This window comes from Gymnoscopelus microlampas (genome assembly GCF_963454915.1).
Source record: "Gymnoscopelus microlampas genome assembly, chromosome: 11".
Taxonomy (NCBI): Eukaryota; Metazoa; Chordata; class Actinopteri; order Myctophiformes; family Myctophidae; genus Gymnoscopelus; species Gymnoscopelus microlampas.
The window spans coordinates 30,051,772-30,078,878 of record NC_139948.1 but is presented as its reverse complement, the minus strand read 5'-3'; the positions used below and the strand labels follow the sequence as shown (position 1 = coordinate 30,078,878).

At 41.9% G+C, this 27,107-nt stretch overlaps 5 protein-coding genes across 5 annotated transcripts; 3 read left to right on the top strand and 2 right to left on the bottom strand.

Annotated features, from left to right (window-relative positions):
- The first annotated feature begins 313 nt into the window (after positions 1-313).
- elob (elongin B) lies at positions 314-7,158 on the top strand. Its single transcript, XM_084071487.1, has 4 exons — positions 314-437; positions 2,046-2,180; positions 4,868-4,976; positions 5,684-7,158. Exons 1-4 carry the CDS (start codon positions 435-437, stop codon positions 5,794-5,796), a joined length of 360 nt encoding a protein of 119 aa, XP_083927613.1. The 5' UTR covers positions 314-434; the 3' UTR covers positions 5,797-7,158.
- Positions 7,159-7,302: 144 nt separating this feature from the next.
- LOC311055324 (uncharacterized protein) lies at positions 7,303-9,416 on the top strand. Its single transcript, XM_084071468.1, has 3 exons — positions 7,303-7,855; positions 7,965-8,205; positions 8,685-9,416. The coding sequence occupies exons 1-3, from the start codon at positions 7,535-7,537 to the stop codon at positions 9,404-9,406; spliced, it is 1,284 nt and encodes a 427-aa protein (XP_083927594.1). The 5' UTR covers positions 7,303-7,534; the 3' UTR covers positions 9,407-9,416.
- A 720-nt stretch (positions 9,417-10,136) lies between these two features.
- LOC311055334 (uncharacterized protein) lies at positions 10,137-11,284 on the bottom strand (the record flags this gene model as incomplete). Its single annotated transcript, XM_084071484.1, has 2 exons — positions 11,004-11,284; positions 10,137-10,741 (listed from the first exon to the last, which is right to left on the bottom strand). Exons 1-2 carry the CDS (start codon positions 11,095-11,097, stop codon positions 10,137-10,139), a joined length of 699 nt encoding a protein of 232 aa, XP_083927610.1. The 5' UTR covers positions 11,098-11,284.
- A 236-nt stretch (positions 11,285-11,520) lies between these two features.
- Positions 11,521-18,091, top strand: armc5 (armadillo repeat containing 5). Its single transcript, XM_084071447.1, has 8 exons — positions 11,521-11,770; positions 11,957-12,440; positions 12,545-12,575; positions 13,289-13,399; positions 13,689-14,571; positions 14,699-15,501; positions 15,730-15,862; positions 16,008-18,091. Exons 2-8 carry the CDS (start codon positions 12,042-12,044, stop codon positions 17,524-17,526), a joined length of 3,879 nt encoding a protein of 1,292 aa, XP_083927573.1. The 5' UTR covers positions 11,521-11,770; positions 11,957-12,041; the 3' UTR covers positions 17,527-18,091.
- Positions 18,092-19,315: 1,224 nt separating this feature from the next.
- cox6a2 (cytochrome c oxidase subunit 6A2) lies at positions 19,316-20,947 on the bottom strand. Its single transcript, XM_084071488.1, has 4 exons — positions 20,811-20,947; positions 20,228-20,305; positions 19,725-19,864; positions 19,316-19,529 (listed from the first exon to the last, which is right to left on the bottom strand). The coding sequence occupies exons 2-4, from the start codon at positions 20,301-20,303 to the stop codon at positions 19,440-19,442; spliced, it is 306 nt and encodes a 101-aa protein (XP_083927614.1). The 5' UTR covers positions 20,304-20,305; positions 20,811-20,947; the 3' UTR covers positions 19,316-19,439.
- Positions 20,948-27,107: the final 6,160 nt, after the last annotated feature.

The window sequence follows — 27,107 nt, the reverse complement described above, 5'->3', positions numbered from 1 at the left end:
GATAGCAGCCATTGTAGCTGCGTCAAGTTGTCAGCCACAAGACTACAGATACTCGATTGTATACAAAATAAAAGGGTGAAGTTGCACATTTTGAGGTATTTTTCACTTTACTGGAGTATTTCCAGTTTTCAGTACATTTACTTCTACTCCACTACATCTCAGAGGAAAATATTGTACGTTTTACTCCACTACAATTATTTGAAAACTTCGTTACTACTACTTAGTACTTACTTTGTAGATTTTGATTTGATTTGATTGTAACTATTACAAAACATACATAAACCACTTATATACATTTCGGCCGGAGCTTCAAGGAACACACTGGTCAAAATATATTTTATTTTGAAATCACAGACCGGAATTAGCCTTTTTCTCAACAGCCGCTCACTCGACAATCGACATTCAACGGCGCAGTGTGCAACCAACCGAAAGCAATGGTGAGTGTTGGAAAAAGAAATTGCATGTCATTTCATAACTTGGCTCAACGATAAGTCTTACTTACGTTGTCCGTTCTGACCAATATGTGTGTTTGAAATGTGCGGTGTCGAGCTGAGCACACCTCGTTCCATTAAACCACTATCCAGACGCTGATGTCTTTGTTTAGCTAGCTCCCAGCTAACAGCCAAACTAGCACTAAGCTAACCTAACTAGCTAACATAATAATAACCCGTTGGTGTTAGTGTTAAAGTAGCCTTTTCAACTAACTTAGCTAGCCATAATGTTAAATGGAGTACACATAGTGCCAGTTGGTGTTAACTATGTATGTAGGCCTCTTATAGCTTAGTTACAAGTTAACGCTTAGTAAGTCTGTCCGAAATGCTAGCATTAACTTTAGCCTCTCAACTGCTACACCCTACAATCTCAAGTCAAGTGGAAACTGACCAGATGGTGCAGAATTAAAGTTTATGCAACATTCTACATTGTTTGCCAGTTGTCGAATATGGCTTGATTAGCTAGTAGAAATGTTTACATTCTTGATTTTACACTTATGTCATATCGGGATCCGGTATAACTGTTTAATTGGCTGGTTGCTTAGATCAGTGAGTCTCAGCCTTTTACATGTCAAGGACCCCAGTTTGATAATTAGTAGGCCACAGACCCCCATTTAAAGTTTTTTTTTCTATCTCTGGGACTCCAATCTACACTGAAAAATCCATGGTGTTAATTGAACTTTGAGAGTGTACAAATGGATCCATTTGCGAATTCGGAGTTGCATTTGTTTTTTGTTAATAGCTGGTCTCCGGACCTCACACTGAGAACCAGTGGCCCACGTACTGAATCATTTACCATCTCCACTCACGGATGAGGGTTGTAAATATTTTAGTTTTAGTTCAGCCAGTGCCAGATTGGAGCTGGAACTTCTACTAGTGCTTGAGCACTCGGGACAAAATTTAACACAAAGCATTTACATCATTTATATTCAGCATATTACGTAGTTATGTCCACCAAAAACTAGAGTTGATAGAGTAGGCTACACATGATATCCCCCCAATCATTGCCAGTTCAACTAATATTTCAGATATTAAGAGCAACCACTTTGTAAAACTAGAAACCACAGAAGACGGTAATTTATGATGAGTTCTTTTCTGGAAATGGATATCTATTCAATGATAAACTGGCAATATACAGAATACTATATCATTTATATTGTACTGTTCACTGCAGACATCAAACCAATTTCTCTTTTATTCATTGTGACTTCCAGCCGGAAAATGCCACTTAGTTCACTGGCCACAGTGGTTGGTGGACCTTAAAATAATTAAACGGTTGATGTTCATGTTTGATGTTTTAACAGCCACCCAGATGTACACATTATAGGCTAGTGTTGACGTTATGGCTGAGTCTGACTACCTGCTTACTTGTCTGACTTATATGATGAACAGACCAGCCAACCACAACCTAAATTTAGCCTACCAGATTTTTGCAAATAATTTGTATTTACCCTAGTGAAATCAGACAGCCATACAAAAAAAGTTTATATACAAAAATGATTAGTCATGCTTTCAGATCTAACTTAACTGTTATAACATTACCTCCCCTTCTAGGATGTGTTTCTAATGATCCGACGTCACAAGACGACCATCTTCACAGATGCCAAAGAATCGACCACGGTTTATGAGCTGAAGCGCATTGTGGAAGGTATCTTAAAGAGGGCGCCCGAGGAACAGAGGCTGTATAAGGTATGTTATACGTAATCTCTCAAAACAGATCCTTGAGTTGTATGTTGTGCTTTAACCAAATAAAGTCAGCGTGACTGAGATGTAACGCCCCAGTGTGTGCGCAAGTAAATAACTCTTTACCTTTTTTTTACCCTACTTGTAAGCTTGGAACGATGATATGCACCTCATCCATTGCCATTCCTATCAACCTCTGGTGATAAGTGTTGTTTTTGAGAATGTTCTGCCATTTGTCGTGTGCTACATAGGTCTCTGGTGATCCAATTGGCTTAATCTGTGTTGGCGTTCTGACCAGTATATGCTGTGGGATGCCTTGGTCATTCAACATTCTAAGTTGCTCCTCCATTATAGAAACAAGTCGACTTATAACGAACACAATTACATTCTCAAACCATTTTCCCAGTTAGTCTTTCAAAAGTAGTGAGCATTATAGTGTGTCAGACCAAAACATCTCGCGAATCTTGTACCTCAAAGGCGCTGAAGAGGTTTTAGATATGTTTTTTTTTTTTACTGTAGCAACTTAAGAAAAAGCACTAGCACATTAATAAAAACCCACTATCTGTTAGCTCCATGTTTCTTTTGCTGTGCAGTTGTTGATTGGACTGTTAACACAGGAAGAACCAGAGAGCAGCTGTCTGTCTGTAAAAGTAGCATGAACTTTGGTGCTTGGACAAAATCCTCAGCATTCAGGTATTGAAATGAGCTTGACCTCAGATGTTAAAATTATGATTATGTTTTTGATTGGTTGGTTAAATAATTGGGTGTGTTTACAGAAACAATGTACTCTGGACTAGTGGTGAACAGTGTTAAATTTCCCTATCATTGTTTAGAACAGGCTTTAAGTACACTTGGCCAAGGACAGGGCACAGACAGTGTTGCCAACTCTTGTAAGAGAAATAAGCCAACCCACCTCCAAAAACAAAGCAAATCGTGTGAGAGAAATAAGCCAAATCTCACCTCGAAAAACAAGCCCAATAATATGGCCATATATTCCTAATACCATACACACATACTTGAGCCACCAGACCTCAAGTAGAGACACCAGACCGATTCTGTCTCTCAATGTGATTCACACTCTTCCTCAAACCTATGGGAAATGATAGTGTATATACATACATCAAAGAAAAGGCTTGTTAGATTTGCCAAAGAAGTCACCATTTTTAAAACAACCCTCGACTCGTCATTTTGGGGACTCCAGGGAAAAACAAACAAAGTCGCATTAAGTGTTTATGGTAGCCAAATGGGGTCTGCTGACACAACACTTACTCCTGGCTTCTAATTTACATGACAGTCAGAAGGTTTGGTTGCATAGATGTGATATTCTCCACTTCCTTTGTGGTGTACACCGTCAGATCCTGTCTGTAAATCCTCCATAAGGTGGCTCCGGACAGGATCTTTAGGCCTGATACAGATTATTGTTTTATTTATTTATTTCTCGTGGTTGTCAGATTCTCATCCTGATTTTATTTATTTACTCTGTATTGAACCTTCTGAAAGTGCTTTTGAATTATAGTTGCATTACTTCTTCCATTGGCATTAAGAATGATAAAGAAAAAGGTTGGGCCAGATAAAGCAAAAAAGTATGTACTAACGTAAATCTGTCAATTTGAAGCATTGATTAATGTCTGTACTGTCGCAGTTTTGAGGATGTCATTGCTATGCAATGATCAGTCTGTTCCATCGTAATTACCATGCTTTTAGTTTACTGTTAGAATAACACAAACATGTAGTTATAAATATTAGTGTCATCGATTGGTTTAAAAAGAGGTCAATTTAGAGAATGAAAATCATCCAATTGATAGGAGCGTCTCATTCAGCAGTTTGTCAAGTTGAGGGCGGAACATTTACTGGCTTGTGGACCATTAGTTTAGTACATCTGTTCTAGTAGAAATATGAGAAACCTTTTTATTTTGCCACATATATTTGCACATACAAGGAATTTGACGTTGTGACTGAGATAGTAGTTTGCCCGGTTAAAACTGGCATCATACAGGTTTCATGAAGAAGGTTTCATCTTCATCTGTTGCGTTGTCTCACAACCTGAAACACTCTCTAACACTATCAACCATGTTCGGAAAAACTGCATTTCTGCACTTGCTGCTCTTTCACTGCTTTGGACGACTTTTACAACTTTTTTTCCAAAGGCTCAGACTGCCAAAGACGATTTTACAACTTTTTCGTTTTCAGTGGTTTTCCACCAGTTGGCACTGTTCTCTAACATCCGAGTGACCATTTTCCTCAATTCACACAGATCCAGGAGATCACGTGATCAAAAGATCTACACCACCATTCCCTTCCTGCTTAGCGTATGTGGGGAAACGGCTATAACTTGTTTTTCTCCCTGCATTTTTGACGAGACAAGCTGCAGTATATTCAATGGTCTGTAAGCGACCGGGGGTCGCAATGACTTTTTTCTTTCTCGCGGAAGGCGGAAGCACAGTGAAACCCTCCGTGTTTAGCAACCGCCAGGGGATCAATCATAATGGATATAAATATTCTGTGACTAGTTGAAAAGGTAAAGAAAACCAAAAATCGCTGGCAGTGGGCGACTCATTTATGTATTTTAAACTTGGCAGTGAAAAGAGTTAACCAGAGGCCCGGCTATTGAAAACATGACTGGTGCACATACATTTAATGATCTGGCTTTACTGTAACCAATATCCTCTGTTCTTTTGTTTTTATCATACCAGGATGACATGTTGCTTGATGATAGTAAAACACTTGGAGACTGTGGGTTCACAAATCAGACAGCCAGACCCCAGGCCCCAGCCACTGTTGGATTATCTTTCCGGTTGGGTGGTAAGATACATTGTTATACAACATAAGCATTTTAGGAATCCTTGTATAAAGAACTGGGTGCCCTTACCTATGAATGTCTTAACAAGGCCTGTTATTTTCTAGTTTAGTTAGCTAGTATATCTCAACATTTTTGGGTGAGTGGTTTTGTTTCCAAGGGGGAAAAAACGGGTGGTCAAAGGAGATGGTCTTGTATACGTATATTGAACGTGCTTCTAGGATCGACGGGAATGTAGACTTAAAAAGGAAGAGATCTGAGCACTCAAAAAATGTGGATGAGAGGAAGTAAAGTTATAACAAAGTTTATTCGATAAAAATTGCCACAATTCTTTTTTGTATAACTTTGTTTTAATTTTACTTACTCTGCTCCACATTTTTGAGTGCTCAAATCGCCTCTTCCTCTTTTTGTTTCTATTAAAATATGTTTTTTATACACTGAATTTTATCATCTACTACTGACAGACGGCTGAAGCCAGATATGGAAAGAACCTACAAACTAAAATAAAAGTTCAGAAGAATATAAACTAAACAAAAAAACATCTGCAAAACAACTCAATTGAAACTTCTAATTTATTTAAATAAATTCAAAGCACCCTCCACACACACATTCTTGATATGTCAATTTCCCCTTGCTCAGCTAATTTAGTTTGTTAATTAACACTGCAGCTGTTCTGTGTCTGTTTTGTCATTCTACCTCTTCACTCTCCCAGATGATTCATTTGAGCAGCTGAGGATTGAGACCTTCTCTAGCCCCCCAGAGCTTCCTGACGTCATGAAACCTCAGGACTCGGGCAGCACAGCCAACGAACAGGCTGTACAGTGAAGGAAAGACGGAAGCATGGGGGGAGGGAATGGGGGGGGGGGGCTGAACTGGTGAAATGTGGGAAGTGATGCCTTGGGGGAGTTTTACAGACTATGGATCTTCAGCTCATCAGAAAAATTACCAATACGGATTCCCTTTTTCTGAATGAGTTAGGGGTGTCAAACAAAAACATTGATGCTGAAATGTATGAACGCATGTTAGATAAATTGATAAATTCACACCCTTCTAAGATAACCTGACGGATTTGTCACAACACTGTCAGTCATCCATGGGATTGGTAAAGGCTGAACACAAGAATTGTACCTCTTATTTAATTAATTCTAGTCTTTATTTAGGGTAAGGTTATTGTAGCCTTACTTGTGTTTTTTTTTATTGTTTTTGGGGGGCTCAGTGGGTGAGTGACTTTTTTTTCTTTTCTTTTTTCTCTTTTGTTTGTGTTTCTATTAGGATTTAACATTTTACTCTTTGGCCTGGTTGTATTTGTTGCAACAGTAGCTAGGAGTTTTGTGCATCTGTATGTTACTAGTTTCATTTTAGAGAACCTGTGCATGAAACCAATCTGAAATAAAATTGATTCATTTGTTGGCATCAGAATAATATAAAGTAGGAATGCACATAAGCAGATACCAGATAAAGGTTGTTGAAAATTTCCTTTCATATCAAGAATTGTATTGTTTTGCAGTTTCTCTTTGTAGTGTCTCAGAAGTTACTATAATGTAATGTTACCCTCTCTGACAGACTCATGATCATGCCAGCTACACTGTTACCTGGTTCAGAGAGTGAGTCTATGTACTATCATTGTCCAAGATGCATAATGTAGACATGAAAGTTTAGAATTAAATGACTGGCAGGCGTAGTAGCAATCAAAAATTGCTGTTAAGTGGTTCTGAATCTCAATTTACCTTACTAGTAAATATAGAAGGTATATTATTCTCCAGCATTTGATTGGAGCTGATGAGATCTCACTCACCATAATCAAAAGACATTGTAGAACTGTGCCTATGATTTTGGGACTACGCATTTCCCTCTGACCACAGATTTACTGTTCATTATTCAGAATGTGTGTTAAACACTACTTTACTCTAATTGTCATATTTCTTCCCGTGGAACCAAAGGAGAATTGAAAAAAGGAAATGTTATATACATTTAAATTCTGAATTAAAAACTAAGCTGGGTTGTTTTCCTTTTTTTTTTTTACTATGTTAAATGAATATTTGAATGTTTTACCAGTTCATGACTAGGATTTAATTGAGACGAGATATTGCAATGCATTTAAATTGCGGTTTGTTTAAAATGGGACGTGATCAAAGCTGCACCTGTAACTGACTTTTAGTTAACATTAAAACAGCCATTTGTTTTATATCCCTGTGAACTGTGGTTTGTTGTAGGGATGCTTCCCGGTGTTGTGAATGGGCCCCATTGTTTAGTGCGCGAGCAAGGATAGGCGCGCTTGTTTTCCTACACTGCTTTAGACCCGTGGGTGGGGCTTAGTAGTCAACACAGTCTGTGATAACACGCACGCATGGAACAGTCCGTGGAAGAAACATATCTGCACACATTAGTATTCGTTTTACGTTAGTTTGGTAGACTAGGTTCTGAATTCTTGGTCACCTTTAATGCCTGATTAGCAGTTTAATATCCGATTTAGCTAGCTGACTAAAACGTGTTTAGCTCAATCAAACGCCTTTTTGCCAGATTGTCGTGTAATTTATCAACTGACTTTTTCGCCGACGGGAGAATGGATATCAGTGATCATATTCAGTCAGCAGGCAGAGCCGTGCTCGATATGATGGAACGGGAATGGGAACCTTTATGCCAGAGTGAACTGGAACAACGTTTGGACCAAGCAGTGGAGGAAATGCTGGAAGCAGATCTCATCGCCAAGGTTCGAGCTGAGACAGCGACTCTTTACCTGCAGCTAGTGCCACCCCAGACCCAGACGTCCACAGAGCTTCAAGTTTCATCAACCACAGAAGCGACAACAATGTCGGATTCCCCTGAAGAAGAGGAACCTGGGTTCCAAGAAACACTTGCCACTGTTGATAGTAATGCAATTAAGGTAAGCATGTCCCAAACATCATGTGGTTTGGTGGTTATCGTATAACGGCTTGATATACACATGGAAGTCAGATTACTACTGTGTCCCTGACAGTTCTTTCTGTTCTCAGCACATTGCAGACCTGCTTCAGAATTCTAAGTCAAATCACAACAGGGTTCGTCTGGCTGGACGAGCCCGCTTATCCCTATCACACACGGTTCTCCTGTCCATCGCACTCCTTTCCAAGCGTATCACCTATCGCTCTGTGTCTAATCGATTCCGTCTGGAGAAGGGAAACATCCACAGGATCTTCTTTTCCTTTTGTGAGCGTGTCAACATGCTGGAGAAAGAACAAATCAGGTGGCCAGTTGGTAAGTTTGCTCTTGTGTGGGTGATGACAATTTGGGTCCTACCTAGTTAGTGCAGTAGTACTAGACTAATTAAAAATCACACCCAGTGTGAAGTGGGGGCGGTGTGGTCATCACAGTGGTCATCACAGTGATGTTAGCTCACTTAAAAAAAATGTTTTTTAAGTGCATAGTCCTATTTATAGGTTATTAATTTCATCATAATTTCATCATGTGTCTCGCTAGCCAATCACAGTGTTGAATAGAGTCAGCGGGGGTGTCCAGGGGCCACCCATTGTGGGTGGAAGGGGTGTACAATGGGTGGCCAATCACAGTGAAGGGTTTGGGGGGTACAATGCTTTGGGGGGTACAATGGGTGGCCAATCACAGTGCAGCAAATGTCAATGTCCCAACCTCACATATAGGGGCGGCTACACCGCCCAAAAAAAGGATAAAGTGGCAACGAATGATTATGGTTACTGTTGTGTCTCTCTCATTACCAGAGAGGGAGTCTATTGATGCCGTTTTCCCTCTGTCCAATCTACTGGGGAAATCGGAGCGGCTGGAAGACCAATGTGTCCCCAAGGTTCTGGGTGTTTTGGGGCACACCCACATCCCGATCCGCCTGCCTAGAGGGGGACATGATATGGAGAGCACTGTGCCAGAGGTGAAGAGGATGAAGAAGGAGGCTCACCCTGACTCTTGGCTAAACCTGGAGCTAGTGTGTGATGGCAAAGGCCGGTTCCTGCACTGTAGAATCAGCAAGGGATCAGACATGGACAAGGCCAGTACTCTGAGAGACAGACTTGAACAGCACCCTGAACTAATGCCCCCAGGTTCATGCCTAGTTGCTAGAGTCGGGTACCCCCTGACTGCTCAGATTTTAACACCATATGTTGCTTGTCATGGAGCAAGGGAGAATCTCTTCAACAAGACTTTGGAGGACCATTTTAACATTCTAGACCAAGCTATTGCTAACCTGAAAGCTAGATTTCAAAGGCTCAGGCATCTGGACACAGGCAATTATGAAAGGGCCAGAGCAGTTGTGTTGACTACCTGTATACTGCACAATGTATTTCTAGACATAGGGCAAGTGGTCAAAGGAGACGTGGAGGAGGAAGGCAGCATCCAGGAAGGAGAGGGGGAGGTAGATGATGGGGGTATTGACAGACGCGAGGCCATCTCAGACCTGTTGTATAAAGAGTTGGACTCTCAAAGGACGTGATGACTATGGACTTTTTATTGTGTTTATAGAAATAAATTAACAGAATCCCTCATGTCTTCGAAGCCAGTGCATCCATAATATTGCATTACATCAGACCAACTACCAAGTTGATTGGAACAACCTTGCGATTGTAATAACAAATAAATGATTTTAATCCCATCACTGTTTCAGCCACTGATTTGAAATACTGAAAATGGGTGCAATAAGACACAATGATATCCATCAAATCTTGGGACCAATTTGCAATCAGCGAGATTGGATGCAGAACAAATTTCTTCCAAAGCTTTGAGGACATTACGTTTTAATCAACTAGTGCAATTTATCTTGTGCAATGTTCAGTATAATCATCCTTGGTTTTATGTTTCACTTATAATCTTTATGTAAAATACTTTAGTATTGTAGTTTTGAAACTACAAGCACATAGGCTAAGTTGAAACAAACCCTTTTTTTGTTGAATTCCAATTGTTTTCTTGGAAAAGGTTTGAAGGGATGTGTATGCATATTCAATCAATGTCTGGTGTAGTGGGGGTAGGATGCCTTGTTTATTATTGTATTACCCTACACCTGAAGCTAACCCCATGCCATTGTAATAAAAATGAGTAAGAAGAAATAAACCCAGAGAATGTTCCAAGATTAAACAAAGACTAAAAAATGTGTAACAATTTCAACCTATTCCATAGTGTATTGTCTTTAAATGCTGACAAACACATGGAAGCTCAGTGCAGTTTGCTCAATGTCCATCCTTTGACAACTGAACACTGTTACTTTGAGCCAGACTAGCAATGGCCTGTGCCAGGTTGTTGATAGCCTCAATCTTCCTCTCTTCAAGGGCCTTCTGCTGGGCCCACATGTTCATCTTTCTCTCCTGTAGCTCCAGGTACAGCTGCAGAACATCCTGTGGAGGGCGAGAGGGGCAGGGTGCAGCCATAAGACGAGGTGTAGGGAGAATAGGGGTGAACCGCTTGCTGGCTATGGCTTTGCCCAGTTTAGTCCCATTAAGTTTGGCCTTCCGCTGCGCTTCTATCTCTTCCCTGCTCCTGCCCAGTACTTCATGCATGGCCTTGAAGAACTCCCAGTGAACACTGCCATCTCCAAGCCTCTTGGCTCTCTCAGCATTCTTCCTGTATGTTGACAACATGTTTCTCCATTTGAGGTCACACTCGTAAGCCTTAGCAGTCACATCAGTGTTTCCTGCTTCCCTAAACTTTACATTGACCTTCTCTGCCACCATTTCCCAAAGTTTCTTTTTCTTGCACACTGGCTGATCAAAAGCCTGGTCCATTTCAAGGCGGATGTTAACTAGGTGCCATGTGGCCTGCAGAGTCCATACAAATTCTAGAGAGAAGAAAGCAACAATGGATCATGTCAATTGATTTTATTAAACGCATAAATTGCTTCTGTTTGGTCAATTAATGTATGGTTGTAATTTTTATGTATTGGATGTGTTCAACTATGTATAGTAAATGTATCATGGTATATATCACTTATGATTGACATGAATGTAACTAGTAGGAATAGACTCGGCATGAACTCATCGAGCCCTCCTCGCATGCTTTGACCAGATGTGATCTGCTGATTTCACGGCGGATTCACTAACCTGCTTTTGTTGTCTCGTGGTCCATGTTTGACACCACTGTTTCATTTTCTTCTATTTCAACATTTTTTCCCACAATGGTCTCTATGACCTCCATGCTATTAAACTGCGGTGGACGCTATAAAAGTTGTTGGCTTCTATCAGTCGCAGATTTATCGTAGAGTTTAACAACCTCTGTGTGGCACCGATGAATTTTTCCGCATCAACTAAGCGATGATTATAACAACCTCACCAAGGAATTTGGAAAATGCAGTTCTTTTTAGTTATCACCATGGTGGGGTTTAAGCCTTGAGTGTGTCATCTAAACTACAATCCCTGCATGCATCGGGAAAGGAGACACGCGAAACCTTGTTTCACTACCATGGAACATGTAGTTTACTATGGGAAAAATACACGAAGCAAGCCGTGGGTTGGAATACAATTTAAACTACAAAGCCCATGATAAATACTATCGACCCGCCCCCTTTTGCCTAACTCCATCCCCCTACCGCCCCATGTTTGTTGCTTGGCTAAAGATGGCGTTAGCGGCTAACCAAGACGATTGCATTTTGTTTCACAAATTTTTTTCGGCCATTGGTAACAATACATTGATCAAATAGGCATTTAATTATTCAAGTAAAGTGAACAAATATGTTAAATTGAGCAACGCACCTCTATTACATAGTATAACGTTCGTTTGGCCTCCTCACTATGTAGGCCTGTTTTTTTAGGGAGTGGACCGGACGTATTGGAACTACATCTCCCATCAGCACATTCGAGAGAGCAGTCAGGTGGTACAATTTATCTTTTTCATGCTGGTATCTGTAGTTTTTGTCAACCGTGTTTTGGACCACATTACAACTGTAAAATTTGAAAACAACATGAATGAAAGAAATTAGAGCTTTCAACAAAAATGTTTAATGCTTGATCATTTGAAGTAAAAGGAACATTTCCTATCCTCCATTGTGTTTTTACAGATGCTCAGTGGCATCCATATCAGTCCAAAGTGGCGTGAGGAAAAATAAGAAGTGAATCTAAGATCTGCTGGGCAGTGACATCATCATGGCAGCGTCACCTGCGCAAGATACCTGGAAACAGACACGAGGACCCTCCAGAGAGGTGCGTTCATCATCCCCAGAATCATCGCTGACCTGGTGTTTGTATCACCTGTCCAAAACTTGTTCAGCTGCTGAGGACCAGAGGAACGAGACGGTAGACACAGAGACAGGTGGGGGCAAAGAGGTCGATAAAAAGACCAAAGTTGCCCAGTGGCGCGCACTGGTGGCCATCCGCACGCAGCACATCAAGGGTGGCTGTGTTGGGATTGCCCGATTCAGAACTCAGGGAGGACATAAACCCCTCTTGAACCTTCTCAAGCACCCTGAGTGCTCCAAGAAGACCCTGGACCTGGCTCTCAGTATTCTTGCCAACTGCTGCACTGAGTTAGAGACGCGTGTTGAGGTGAGATGATGGTCCAAGGAGATAATGTAGGCTCTATTCTTAGTATTTTCACAGAGATTACTATTTCCTTTCATACATTTGTTTCTATTTCATTTTCATTGTAGGTTCGTAAGCTTGATGGAATAACTGTTGTGGGTAAGTGAAAATATAAATGTGGAGAATGTATTTATTATTGAGAGAAGGATAAACAATACTTTATATTTGTTTGAAACACTTATAATCACATCTGAGATGCAATCCTTCCTGTCAGATATCACAACATAACAAGAAGAGGCCTGCTAGTGGCCCCTTGAGGCTGTGCTATTACTTACACCCAAGACTCAACAGGACCAAATGGTTTGCATTGACTGACAATGTGAACTTTTGAGCCCTGCCTCTTGCTAGAGGGACTAATAATATTAACACATTTAGAAGCCAACTGTAGCCAGCACACTAGCTACAGTTTGCTGTGATTTTACTTTTTTTTTTTTGCTTTTATGACTATTTTGTTGTTACTGGTAATCTTTCATTGGAAAGCACGTTGGGTCAACTGTTGTTGTTTTTAAATGTGATATATAAAAAAAACTTTATTTAACCAGTCAAAATACATGGAAACAAAGTCTCTTTTACAAGTATGCACTGGCCAATATGCAGGAGATACACACATGCTATACATAACAGTACAAGACAGGAAGACATACAGTACACACTGATACAAATCAAGCCATTAATAAGGGCACATAACTGCACAAAGCTGAATAAATACAATACAATCATATAAATACTAAAGAACCCTGAGAATGTGCTAGATAAATAAAGATGGCTTGACACTTAACATCAGTAAGGTTTTAATTGTTTTCCTTCCTCAGTTGATATCCTGAAGAGAAATGTTGCCACAGAGACCATTCAGAACAGAGCGGCTCGGGCTCTGGGGAACTTGGCTATGGATCCAGAGAATTCAGCTCTCATCCATACTGCTGGTATGTTTGCAAATGTCAATGTTGACATTTACCAAAACAGTAGTTCTGATTTGATTAGGGCAGCCACATTTTTTTCTGTGGTTGGTTGACGCCTTACATCATGGATGTTATGTTCTAATAAATTCTTGTAACCCCAAAGCCACTTTGACCTTAAGTTTATACCGCATCAAAATAATTCCTAGTTTTATTGCATAATGTTTTGGTCCAACTATACTATGTTTTACCATCAAAAAGGTTGTTGTGTACTTTCTGGTGACTAATTCTTTGGTTTTCTTCATTTTATTTACAGGTGGTGTTCCCCTTCTCCTCCTCTGTCTTTCTCTGTCCTCCTCCCCATCCTCCCCGACAGATACTCCGGCCAAAGCCCCATGTCCTAAATTGTTGTGTGCTCAGTCAGCTACCCGTGCCCTGCAGTACCTCTCTGATACGCCCTCTAACCGCCTCTTGCTGCTCACTCAAGGGACATTAACCGCTCTGGCTCCACTCATTGCTCCAGAACACCCAGATGGGCTGAGGCGGGCAGCTCTCCGGACCATTCATGAGCTAACCCGGGGCTGTAGCATCCAATGCGCCCGCGAGGTCTCCCGCTCAGGCGTCGTCGCGCAACTTGGCGTCATGGCATCAGGGGAGTCTGACAGTCCTTTTGAAGAGCTGGCACTGAAAACCCTTGCCAACATGTGCTCCCAAGGCTGCTTACGTCCTCTTATGGGGTCACTGGGGGTCATTCAGAAGTTCACTGAAGAGGTTAAGAGAGACCCCCTTAGTAAGTCTGGCATTTTCCTCAGGGCACTCTGCTTGTGTTGCAAGGAAGCTGTGAACCGTTACAAAGTGACGGAAAGTGGTGGGTTGGAGGCGCTGATTGTTTTTTTGGCCAGACACCAGAATCATCCACTTTCCCGACTAGCCATTTCTGCCTGTGCTGACTTTATTTATGATGAATCTGCCCTGGAACAGATGCAGGAATTAGGGCTGGTCCCTCTGCTAATTTCTCGACTGGTTGAATTTGCTAAAGGGGAGGAGCCATCTTCTGAGAAGATTGATGGAAATCCTACCTCCAACATGTCTCCCTCAGAGCTCCTGTCCCCATCTTGTTTTGAATGTTTTGACTTCCCAACTGAGGTGAACAGGAGGGAGGACCAGGGTCCTGGATCATCCAGTTTTCTAAGTTTGAGGTTAGTGAAGAAAAACATATAGAAACATAGGACTCGCACACAAAACACCCTTTTCCCTCTTGCTTGTTGATCTTCACTCCAAATGATTCTATAACAGTATGATCATAGTTTGTGCCTTTTTGTCCAGGTCCTGGTTGGTATCTGAGGGTCTGATCACATCTGAGGGGGACCTGCTTGAGTCTCCATCTGGAGTTGAAGGAGACTGGGGGAGTCTTCAGATTCAGCCTTCTGCATCTCCTCAAACATCCTCCACAAACCCTGACTCCCTCAAAAGCCCCTGTCAGTCCCCTTCCTTCAATCCCAAACACATTCAACCATCACCCCAGCCCCTCCCGTCATCCTCATCTAAAAGCCCAGCTCTATCTGCCTCCACCCCACAGCCTGATTCCATCCTTTCCTCGCAGTCCTCCAGTACACCCTCGCTTCAAATCCAACTCTCCCCTCCCTCATCTCTGTCCTCCCCCACTAAAACCCCCCAAACACCCATTTCCCCATCAAAGTTCTCTTCTTCACACAAGAAGAGGCCCCGGGTCCATACGCCAGCCCGCCTGTTGTTTGCTCTGGAGACCCCGCCCTCAGCACCCCGACCTCCTTCGACCTACTACAACCCATATCACCCTGAGCCCTGGGCCCCTGAGTCTCCCATCTTGCTGCTGCTCTCGCGCTTCTCTCACGCCACTGACCCCAGCACTTCGCTGATCAACTCGGGGACAGTCTCTGGCCTGTTGTTCTACCTCACCCGCCACAAGGATCCCAGTGTTAGGTGCTTCCGCATGATGTGCCGACTGAGCTGCAACCCTTTATGCCTGGAGGCGCTGGTCAGAACTGGCTCAGTGGCTCTGATTCGTCACTATCTCTGTCAGAGAGAGGAACTGCCAGGAAGATGGGAGAAGCAGACTAAACGAGTAAAAGCCAAAGTTAAACAGCTTGGTAAGTAAGCTAGATCTCAAGTGTTGTACAGAGTAAAATCCTCAGTGTTAATACATTTGTAGTGGGATTGTACTACTCATGTAACCGTAAGGGTCAATTTGGTTACATTTGTACACTTGAGTTTGAGTTAAATGAACACTGAGGATTTAAAGTGTATGTTCACACATACGTTCTGGACCACTTAATAAAATAGTAGTAGTTATATAATTGGTGATTGTCTTTTTGTAGGTGTTGCTCTACTCAACAATCTGCGCGTTCAATGTGAGTCTGGGTTTGGTTCTGGGGTTCTGGCCCATATGATCCTCTCAGGTTCAGAGTCAGACAAGATGATCTGTGCACTGTCTTTGCCACTAGTCAGCAGGTGAGTAGTGGGATAAAGCCAGTCTGAAACACTGAACAAAATAGATAAAATGTGTTCAATATTAATCATGTATTGCCACACACAATTAGCTAGATTACCTCTATATTCAGCTATTTGACATATCCTCTTTTTTTCCCCATTATAGCAACAAAGCTTTCTTGAAGAAACTTCTTTTGGATCATGGCGGGCTACGCTTGGCTCTGCAGCCCCTGGGTTGTGATGAGGAGGATGAGGAAGACAAGGCTGTTGACTGTGGTCTTTCTGATTGTTTTAGTTCCCCCCATTTAGCCCCCGCATCTCAGCCCCATTCGCTGTACTGCTCTCTCCTGATTGGATGCCTGTCTAACCTGATGGGTGGCCTCAAAACAGAGCTAGACAGTCGACAGCCAAGGACACTTGGTTCAGTCAAAGCTCTCTCAGATGGTGCAACAGGAAGATGTTCATCCCCTCCCTTGAAAAAGCCTCGCCTAGATAGATTTTGTCCCTACCAAGACTCAACCTTCGACCTCTTCTTCCTGCTGGACGATGGGACCCAGGTGTCAGCCAACAGAAATGTCTTGGCTGGAATGGATGGAACAGATGCAGTGGCGTCCGAGTACTTCAGGGCCCTTTTGAAGGGTGGATTTGGAGAAGCACAAGGCAGCACTGGAGCAGTTATCCCTATTAAGGATGTTAACAGAGGTATGCTGCTACCAGTACTACATTACCTGCATGGCTGTCGCCTGGCCACGGACACAGAAAACACAAAAGAACAAGATGGAGAGACGGGGGTTAGAGGACGATGTGAGGTTTTGGGATCACTGGCATTGGAGGGTCCGGGTATCTGCCCAGAGGTCACAGAGGAGCACTTAATGGAGGAGCAGACTTTCCAGAGCACACCTATAGGTGAGATGATGATTGGAGCGTGTAGATTCCTGGTGACTGAGCTGCAGAGGGAGGCGGAGGATCTCTGCATCTCTCTTCTCCGGTCTTGCTTCACTAAGTCCGCTAGTGGAGCTGCAATGGTATCCACAGAGGGAAACAGGGAGAGCGGTGCATGTAACATGGACCCAGAGTGCTTAGAAGGGGAGTCTGCTGATGAGAGCTTGGCTAATCGTACATCCAGTTTGGAGCTGAGTGTTATCGAGCCAGAGCCAGAATATTCATCAGGACAGATGGAGAAACCAGGCAATCCTGCATCTGATTCCCCTCACCAAACAGATCGCAAACAGCCACCTGCCCCCGGACCACACACCAAGATCAACAGGGCTCTTAAGTCAAGTGCAGACGTGACGCCAATCACCAGTGTCCGTCTGGTTACCAAATCAAGCCGTATGTCAATCATGAACAAGTCCTTGACTCCGCAAGCGTTAAGGTTATCGCCAAAGAACTCATTGAAGACCTCTCGGCAGGTTTTGGACCCAGCAGCTCAGGATTCTCCCTGCTCTACAAAAGCCAGTGATGGAAGTTGCTGGGCCCCCCAGGCGTACTGGTTTTCCCAGCAGTACAGTTTTCCGGGCCTGGGCAAGGCCTGCCTGCTACTCCTGCTGGGTTGTCAGGGCTCCCCTCAGCCCTTCCCTCACACCTCTGCTGGAGATTGCCTGCGTAGACTAGCCAGAGAGGCAGACTGTACAGAGACTCTGAAACGGGATATATTGAATTTGGCCACAATAGCTCTGACCTGAGGGAATAATAAGGGAGTGACAGTGCATGATAATTATGAGACTAGAGGGCATATGAGAAGTGAGGCTTGTAAGAGGGCATGTGCTATAGCTTTCAGACAAGATACCATTGTGATAAATCTTAGAAACATTACTCTTTAATAGTGCAACTGTGCAGGTTCAACAACAATTACCTGGAAACAAGCTGTATGTCTTGTTTCAAATGAAAGCCTTTTTCCCCCAGCACTGTTTACAAATTTATTCAGCTTTGGTTAGTTTTTGTAGTTTAGAAAGCATGTTTATACTTAATCAAGCTTCCTTGTACATTGACAGCTTAGTTGCCAGCATTGCAACGCTGTATGAAAAACTGTTCACTCATTCATTTCAAGACATTTGTATTTTTCCCCCTTCATTTTTATTTTGAAAATGAAATGCTATGTCATTGCATTTGATAAATATCATTTAGCTGGAAGAAATGGAACTATCAGGGTTGGTCTAGGTGCCATTTGTGTATTTTGTACATAGAGATAAAGAAGCAGAGATTGGAATATCAGAAATGTATGCACAGGTTTCCCCTGCCCCATGTAAAGTTATGCTCCTGAATAAATACATTGAAACAGCATTTCAAAAGTGGTATGCTGTGAGTGTGTCGGTATTTTGGTATTTACTGTGATTCCAGAATCTAATGAAACTTTGGTGAAGTTGTTTATGCATTGAAACAGAATCATGTGCATCTTGTACATCAAAGAACAGGGAAAACTGTTGCGCCCTTTTTTGTCCTTTATTCAGGGTTGACTGCAGATGTGGTCTCAAAAACAAAGGAAAACTGACAGAAAAATACTTGCTCGCTCCATAAATATTAAGGAAAACTCCTTAGAGACTTAAGAAATTTGATTGATATATTCTCAAAGTGCTCATAGTGAGGGGTGAATAAAATGAGCAAAGGTTTCGGTCCTGGGACCTTCGTCAGTGCTATGAGTGCATCACAGACAAACAATGCTTTTATAGGGCTCTAGATCAGCTCAGGTGCTGATGATCATTACTCAAGGTCATCACCATGGCAATGGTGGGGCGTGGACATGTTACAGAAAAGAACCTAAGTATTACATTTGAAATCATGAAGTTCATTGTACAGACCATTACACAGACATGTTAGCATTTTTGTAAAACCATGGAAAGATTCTTTTTGAAAAACATGTCACCCTAGTACATAGGATATTCAATATGGGTTCCTAGAGGTAGCACTGGAGGGAGAGGTCTTCATTCATGCCACCCGGGTTAACAGACTGGAAAAGCCATCTGGATTCAGTTTGAAGGAGTTTGCGGTATAATCACCACCTCATTTCTTAACTTATTTCTTAACTATGAATGACAGATTTGTTATAGTGTGACCGGCTTCCATAAAGTGTCTGGCAATGGGAGATTTAATGTCCTTGCATCTAATGGCACTTGTGCTCTATAATGAGTGTGCAGAGTATTTACAAGCTACACAGTGTAGACAGGGGTAGAAGCCGGTGACTCCAAGCCACCAGTGTGTTGCTTGTTGCTGGGGGGGGGGGGGGGGGGGAGCACAAATTCTATTTTCTTCTTTCTCTGTCTAAGGAGTTTCCCTTAATCTTTATGCAGCGAGCACATCTTGTACATCATAGATTATAGACTGACCACTTCCTTCTTGTACCCCAGGAATAAATAGTTTTATTAGATGCCTAGCATGGAAGCCAATTCCTTTAGTCAGTGATGCATACAAGCTACACAGACATTAACCCCCAGCGCCCCCACCACCTAAAAACAAATGAAATGCCACTCATTGTGATAAAGTCAAATATCTGGTTTTATTATTTTTATAGTTTGGCCCCTAGGTAGCTACAAAACAGTGTTTTTTCAACATATACCAGCCAACAATTGAGAATATATCAGAAGACAGCATAGTGATCCTGTCAGTGGTGGGAGCTCTCGTAGCCATCAGGGAGAGCGTTTGTGTGAGGGTTATGAATAAGAGAGTGGTTTCCATCACCCCAGGGGAATCTCTGGAGAGGAAATTGAAAACGTTTCAACAAAGCAAATGGAGATACACATGTATAGATATATTCACATTAACACTGTACATTCCATAATATCCTACAACTTGCTAATGTGTAAGTTTGCAATGTAAAAGTAAAACATATATTTGTGATGAAAGGTGCATAGACTTTACTACTGAGGTACAGTACAACGAGGCCCACCTTGGTACGGATGCGCAGAGCTGGATATGCCACAAACTCGGGTCTTCCGTGATCGTGTTGCATCTTCATATAGGCATTGACCATGCAGACGGTAACACCAGGAATGGCCAACACAAATGTCAAGATCTTCCAGGTTCTTGCTGTGAAAAGGAAATTAAAGTTACGTTGGAGACTAGGTAATATGAAGAAACGTAATAAATTACAATATCATCATAATATCTGTCAGTTCAGATGTGAAAACAGTCTTGTGGATCCTCATGCATTGCCACTGAAACAAATCAACTTCCCTGATAACATGCAGAGCAGACAGACAGACAGACAGACAGACAGACAACATGGCACACTCAAGCATGGCATGTATTTCAAACTGTTGAAGCAAATTCCTCTTGAAACTCAACAAAAACCTCCCAACATTATCATGTGGCCAAGTGATGCTGTAGTATAGCTGTGGATCATCAGGAAGGTATATTAATTATAATTGACAGGAACAAGAAGACACTGACCTCCTCCCTCATGGCTTGAATGTGACGCAGCGGCGAGTACCCGGCGGGCAGCCATGCCAGCAGTGGAGAGAGACATGTCTACATGATGTTCCAGGGGGACAAGAAAAACAGTGTAATATTCTGGCACAAACATCTGTACAGACTAGAGAACACATATTTCCACACTTGTGCAATGCACATGTGTCGTGTGACCATGAACAGCATGTTTTAAATAAATGCATTACTTTGATGTCTATAATCTATGTATTTCAATATACAACAGCTGAAGTTTGTTCCAATTCTATTCAAATTAATTCCAGTATTAATGTAAAACTGTAACATTACATCACATATAGACAAACATTTGGATAGGAACAAGTGAAACGAATGGCTATACAGGCATGTTGACAAACCATACACTGTGTATTAAATAATTTGTAAAGAGAGAACATATACAATTCTTGAAAGCATGTCATATAAAGATTACATTAAAAAAACTATACCTAGGCTAGGGTTAATGCAGGGCCTATTAGGTCTAATGGTCATAAGCATGTTAATGCTCCTTTTTGGCCTGTAAATGTAAATAAATAATATAAAAACTTACTGTTGATTAGTCACAGAGCCTTGATGGTCTTTGTTTTGGTCTAAATTCTTTGGAAAATCCTTTGTATGTTACTTCGAGCTCTTTCTCCACCTTCCTGCTTGTTTGTCCTTCAGTCTGTCCTGGACTGAACTCAGCCGTGAGACTCCTCCCCACTTTTATCTGTATGTGTGCCAAGAAACATGAAGTTTATATTTGGTCAAGTGCACAGGGAAGGCAGACCTGTAAACAGAGGGATAGAGTCAAAGAGGGGTGGCTGTTTATGGTTTTAGGACAATGCCACAGGTGTGAGTGTATTTGTACTGAGTGGCCATATGTTGTATCTTCACTGCTGTGCTTAGGTTGAAATAAGGTCGCTGAAGAAGAGGAGGCCTGATATGACCCGACACGTTGTGTGCTTGTAGATCGGTTATTTTATAAATGAAGCATAATGCTAAGCATAAGTTTGGCTAATTGAAGGGTCAATTTTAGTTAATTCATTAACTGAACTTCAGGTGGTGAAAAGTGATGGAATGGATTCAATCTCATTGAACCCAGCTGCTGTTCACAGTGTGACAGCTGCACAGCTGCATTGCATGATATCACTGGTCACAAATGAGCTCATGTGAGACGACATCTTTCTCTGTTATTTACTCATTCTACTTGCCTAGCCTTGCCCTCTGGTTAGCTTTGACAAAACTCTCTCCCTCTTCCTCAACTTCTCCTTTAGTTTTCTCCTAGCCTCACAGAAAGCAGCAAAGAGTGTAAGTTACCCAAGACTTTTTTAGTTACCAGCATTTCAGGAAGATGTGGTTGCTTTTTGTAAACAGTCCAAATCAAATAGCAGGAAAAAGGGGGGGGGGGGGTACTAGAAAAGAAAAAACAACAAGAGCACCATGTGGAACTGGATCTATTTGTAATCAATTCAACATTAATCCTATAATCACAGTATGGTGAGGGCAGAGTGTATGGTGACTCATACAATATGAGTGACAGGTGTGACTGCTAATCACAGGGCTGAACCGTCCTTTTCCTGGATCTTGATTTACACTTGGATCAGGTCCATCTGGACCTTGCTTACCCTGTCCCAGAGTAGCTCCACATAACTGTCTGCCATTCAGAAAACCAATTATTATGACTGTCCACTAGATGGAGTAGTATAACTGCGATTCAACCCCCTGACACAGCAACATCTGCAATTCTGCATTATGGGGCTGTGAACTGTCTGTACGAAAAAAAACTGTGGATTATATGTGAATTGCCTTGGCTGTTCACATATAATTATGAAAACATGCAACATGTTTGTACCAACTGATTGTGTATCATTTATTTAAACACATAAAAAGGTGACACAAGTTCTGCAGCTAATTACCCCAAGTGTGTGTGTGTGTGTGTGTGTGTGTGTGTGTGTGTGTGTGTGTGTGTGTGTGTGTGTGTGTGTGTGTGTGTGTGTGTGTGTGTGTGTGTGTGTGTGTGTGTGTGTGTGTGTGATTTAAACTTTCAACTGTGAAGTAAACAGAATAGAGTATAATGAATGAAACGTATTTTAATTAATCAAAGTCTTAGCCCTGGCAATTATAACAACAAAGAAGCACTGCCGTATGTCACCTTTGTTTCCTCAGGTTTTGCAGTCACCTCAACAGTCAACTGTCTGTTGGTTAGATTTGCTAGTGTAACTTGGATGTACGTTACACTGCAATGGTGACCCTGTGTAACCTGAGGAGCAGGAGAGGACAGGGATACTAGACCAGAGCTTGTAGCCACTGTCAGAATAATGAACATAGCAGTAGGCTTCTTAAAAGAAACCTCACAGAATATAATTTGTGGCATTTCTGATTTATTATTGTTTTAGTTATTTATCAGGACACATAACTTTTAAGAATGCCAGTTAATTTGAGCCTATCCTAGTACCATACTTTCTTGTCGTATGTTATACAAAAGTGACGAACACCACTCAGCTTTGCAATGGGTTTGATTGATTGATTGATTGATTGATTCAAGGGTTCTCCTTGTTTATCCAGTATCTGGACACCGTTGGGTTTATCACTTTTCCGATTTCATACTTAAAGTTCAATAAAATGGCAGAGGATTCATATAGTTTTCCAGACAGGTTGGAGATATTGATGGCTCATAATCCGGTCATGAATGTGTAGGGGATATTAGGTCAAATATTGAATCAAGTATTTGATCTTGAGGCTATTTTGTCCCAAAGTTTACGTTCAGTGTACAAAGCTGCAATAACCAAGATCTCTCCAGAATAATTTAAAGCTGCAATCCGAAACTTTATTTTATGAATAAAGTGATATTTTAACCAATCTGTATGGTATCTAGACTTTAGTGTGTTAGTATAGTATAAATAGCACATCTGAAGTGGTTGGCGGTGGTCTCCATACTCTTCCATTCAGAAATGTAGACCCTGATGCTGGGTAGAATACCTACTGTTTGACTAGTAGTACTGCCTGAAGCTCATAAGCACAATATCTCCCCTGGTCAAACAGGGATTTCCTCTTGACAGAGTTGTACAAATGTAGTCTTCCATACGAGAGACCGGGGTTCACTTCAAATCCCAGGTAGGACATGAAACATACGGATTCCAACTTTAAAGTCAACAGATACTGTAGACTACTTGTTAGAACAGGTAGAACAGGTTTTTTTTATTAGCATTAGTACTTGTAATGAATTTGCCTGCCTCTGTTTTAGCAGCCATAGCCAGGACTGAAGTCAGTTAGGGTTTGGTTTAGTCATGCCCATCAGCCTGTCTGAACATCTAGGGCCACTGTTATTGTGGGCAACAGCCATGTGTTACTGTAAGAGTCAGTGTACACTGGAGAGAGACTGACACACACGGAAGCGTGTATGCATTACAAGTGGCATTCATGGATGTAAATTTAGCTTACTCCCAGCTGGAGTAATCTCACTTATCTCAGTCACATGATCCAGGTCACAGCACCAAAGCAATAGTGTCATTAATGCCAGCAACTTGAACCCTAGCTGCCTCTTAACACAAGTTTGCATCCAGTCTGGAGCCCACAAGTCCTGTGCCTGCCAGGATGATAGATTGGCACACTGCAGTTTGAGCCAAATTGAAAGGTCTGCTGTTTGAATCAGATCAAGGATAGTATTTCACACATGTTGAGAGACATCTAGACTCAACACAGAACAATGCACATGGGAAACACACACACACACACACACACACACACACACACACACACACACACACACACACACACACACACACACACACACACACACACACACACACACACACACACACACACACACACACACACACACACACACACTTACACGTATATAAACACAGATATACATGTACGTTCATGTGGACACCACATTGTAAAATCCTGAGCGTTCATTGAACTCAGCGTAAAACATTAAAACCTTTTATTCCCCTCATAGACATTTTTCCTGTGCATTTACAATGCACCTTTATTCACTTAAATCTGGGTCACATTTAACACATAGAAAGTCTCTCATCGCATTTCTTTATGTCTTCACACCACTCAGTCTGTCAGGATAATTTATGTTTGCAATGGTTATGCAAGTTGCTGGATATCTGAAAGTGCGACATAAATAATAACAATAATAAATAAAACAGGATTTTGCTTGGTTCTTTGCAATGCAAATTCTTTAAAAGCTCGGCCTGTTTTTAGATGGCCTTGAGCTGAACTAAAATGTGGTTTCAAATGACGTGCTCTATAACCTTTTCGGTCTTTTTGTGGCACATAGCAAGAACCAGGGGTAAGAACCAGGAGAGTAGTAAATGCGTAACACAATCATTTGTGTACATAAATGTATTAAATATTGAGATAGACATAAGAATAGATGTCATTAATATGAACATGTGTACGTTCATGTCAGATACACAGAATATACAGACACACTCTTGGTACAGAGTACAGACACACAATGGAAAAGTTTTTGAAAGTTTGCAAACAGAATAAGTCTAGGCTCGCTGGCGCAAATGTAGGAAGAGCAGTATGTGGATTGTGGACAGAGAGAATTCTAGGAGGAGGAGGAAAGATAGATGAACAGCTGTCAAGAGAGCGACATGGTCACCTGAGGGGAGGGTAGAAGCAATTGAAGAGATCCATTAAGGTTCCAGTACAAGTCTAGAATTGGGTGCAAAGAGGTCAATGGTTTAATTAGTCACACAGCTTTCCTCATAGTGCACTTTATTCTTCTATATTAACTATATATATGCCAAAAAGTAAAAATAGCTGTCGTGTTGCAATGCGCTGTGAGCTTGTAGATCTGCTATTTTGACTTTTTGAATATATATATTTTCTTTAAAGTTTGTCTATAATGACATGCCCAAAATAGGGATGCCAGGTTAAAAATGGTTAATCATATTTTTATTTGTGGACACTGCTGTGTGATGTTGGCCTAATATAGCACACCTGCCTAATGTGATTCAGAGGAGAAGGACAATGAGTTGATGTGAAAGCCTGAACTGCAATAAAAGGGTGTTACTGGGTGCGTCTCTGTAACACGCTTTTTATTTATTTTCTAGTCTGAGCTAGACAGGGCAATGCCTGTCTGACTTTGGAGGGGCAGCCCTGACTGTAGACACTTGAACAAACCATGAGGACACGGAATCCACCATCAATATTGTCACTGTCTGACTCAGTCAGCAGGGGCCTTGGCTGAGGATGCAAGGGTGTCGAAACGATGTGAGAGTGGACATTGCTTTAGGCCGTCGCTCGAGTTGACAGGTTGCACAGAAGCTGAGACATTTTTGGACAAAGGGGTCCAAAGGGGTCCAAATATACGGCCCTGTATCAGTATACAGGCTGGTATCAAGTATCCTGGTGTCAGTATCCTAGTGTCCGTATCCTGATCAGTATCCTGGTCAGTATCCTGGTTTCAGTATCCTGTTGTCAGTATCCTGTTGTCAGTATCCTGGTCAGTTCCTGGTGTCAGTATCCTGGTGTCAGCATTCTGGTCAGTATCCTGGTGTCAGTATCCTGGTCAGTATCCTGGTGTCAGTATCCTGGTCAGTATCCTGGTCGGTTCCTGGTTAATATTTATTATTTTCTACATTGTACATTAATGCTGAAGACATCGGAACTATTAAAGAACACATTTCAATTGAGTTTTGGTTAGGTGATTGTGGAGGCCAGGTCATCCGACACAACTCTCCATCACTCTCCTTCTTCGTCAAATAGCCCTTATAGCCTGGAGGTCTGTTGGGGGTCATTGACTTGTTGAAAAACAAATTATCGAGATCATGTGTACCGATTTACTTGAAATGTGGATAAAATCTAAAGGAGTAATATTAAAAAAAAAATAGTTTTACATATGCCGGCCTCCTGGTGGCGCTATAAAAGGCAGATGTGAAATATTCAGGGCAAAGGTTTTTCCTTGGCCTCTAGGGAGTGCGCATACAAGGTTTTACACAGATCTGTGCAGTTATAGGCCTAGTGGGGAAATCTGAAAGACGCGTTTTGTTTAATGACTATGATACTGTGTAACGAATTGCGTGATGTTTGGACAAAATCTGTAGGAGTAGCCTACTGTCAACATTTTTTTTTGTTGCAAAAATCGACCTCCTGGTAACAGGCCCATGAGAACAATTTGGGGCAGAGGTTCAGCTCTGGCATTCAGGGAGTGTGTTTTGCTGTGATCAAGCCAACAGTGCCGGAGATTAGCTGTTCACAGACGGAACCACACACGGACAGACGGACGGACTGACAGACTGACGGACAGGGTGCTAAACATAGTCTCGGCCATGCCTTTCTGCCTCGCGGAGACAATAAAGAACAACCATTGAATGGAAGGTGTGTGTCCAAACTTTTGTCTGGTACTTGTAGGTCAAAAAGAGATCGATAGAGAATTGACAGCAGAGTTGGATTGTCCACACATGCCTACAGTACAATGAGTATGTCACCCAAGAGCACTTGGATGTAGACAAGATGACGGACTTCCAGAAGAGGCACTGCATTTAACAGTACAGTAAATCACATGACCTCAGCAGCGCAAATTGGCTGTGTGCTACTTAATGGTGAGGTTGCCTTTAGGGAGCGAATAGTAGGCTGAGTTGAAGTTAGCTGGTGCTACATCATTGTTGTAGAGTGAAGTTGTCTTTCGGGAGTGATTTGGACTGGAGGCTGAGTTTGACTATGACTGATTTATGATATAAATACATCACTTATATCACTTGAAAACAAAGCAGGCGCAAAGACAGACAGCGGGCTTGAACCCTGTGAGGTGTACCCAAGCCACGCATGTCACTCATGGATGGTGGCGCTTGTTCAGCCTGGCTGGCTGACCAGCCTCCAAGTTGATGCCCTGAGTTGC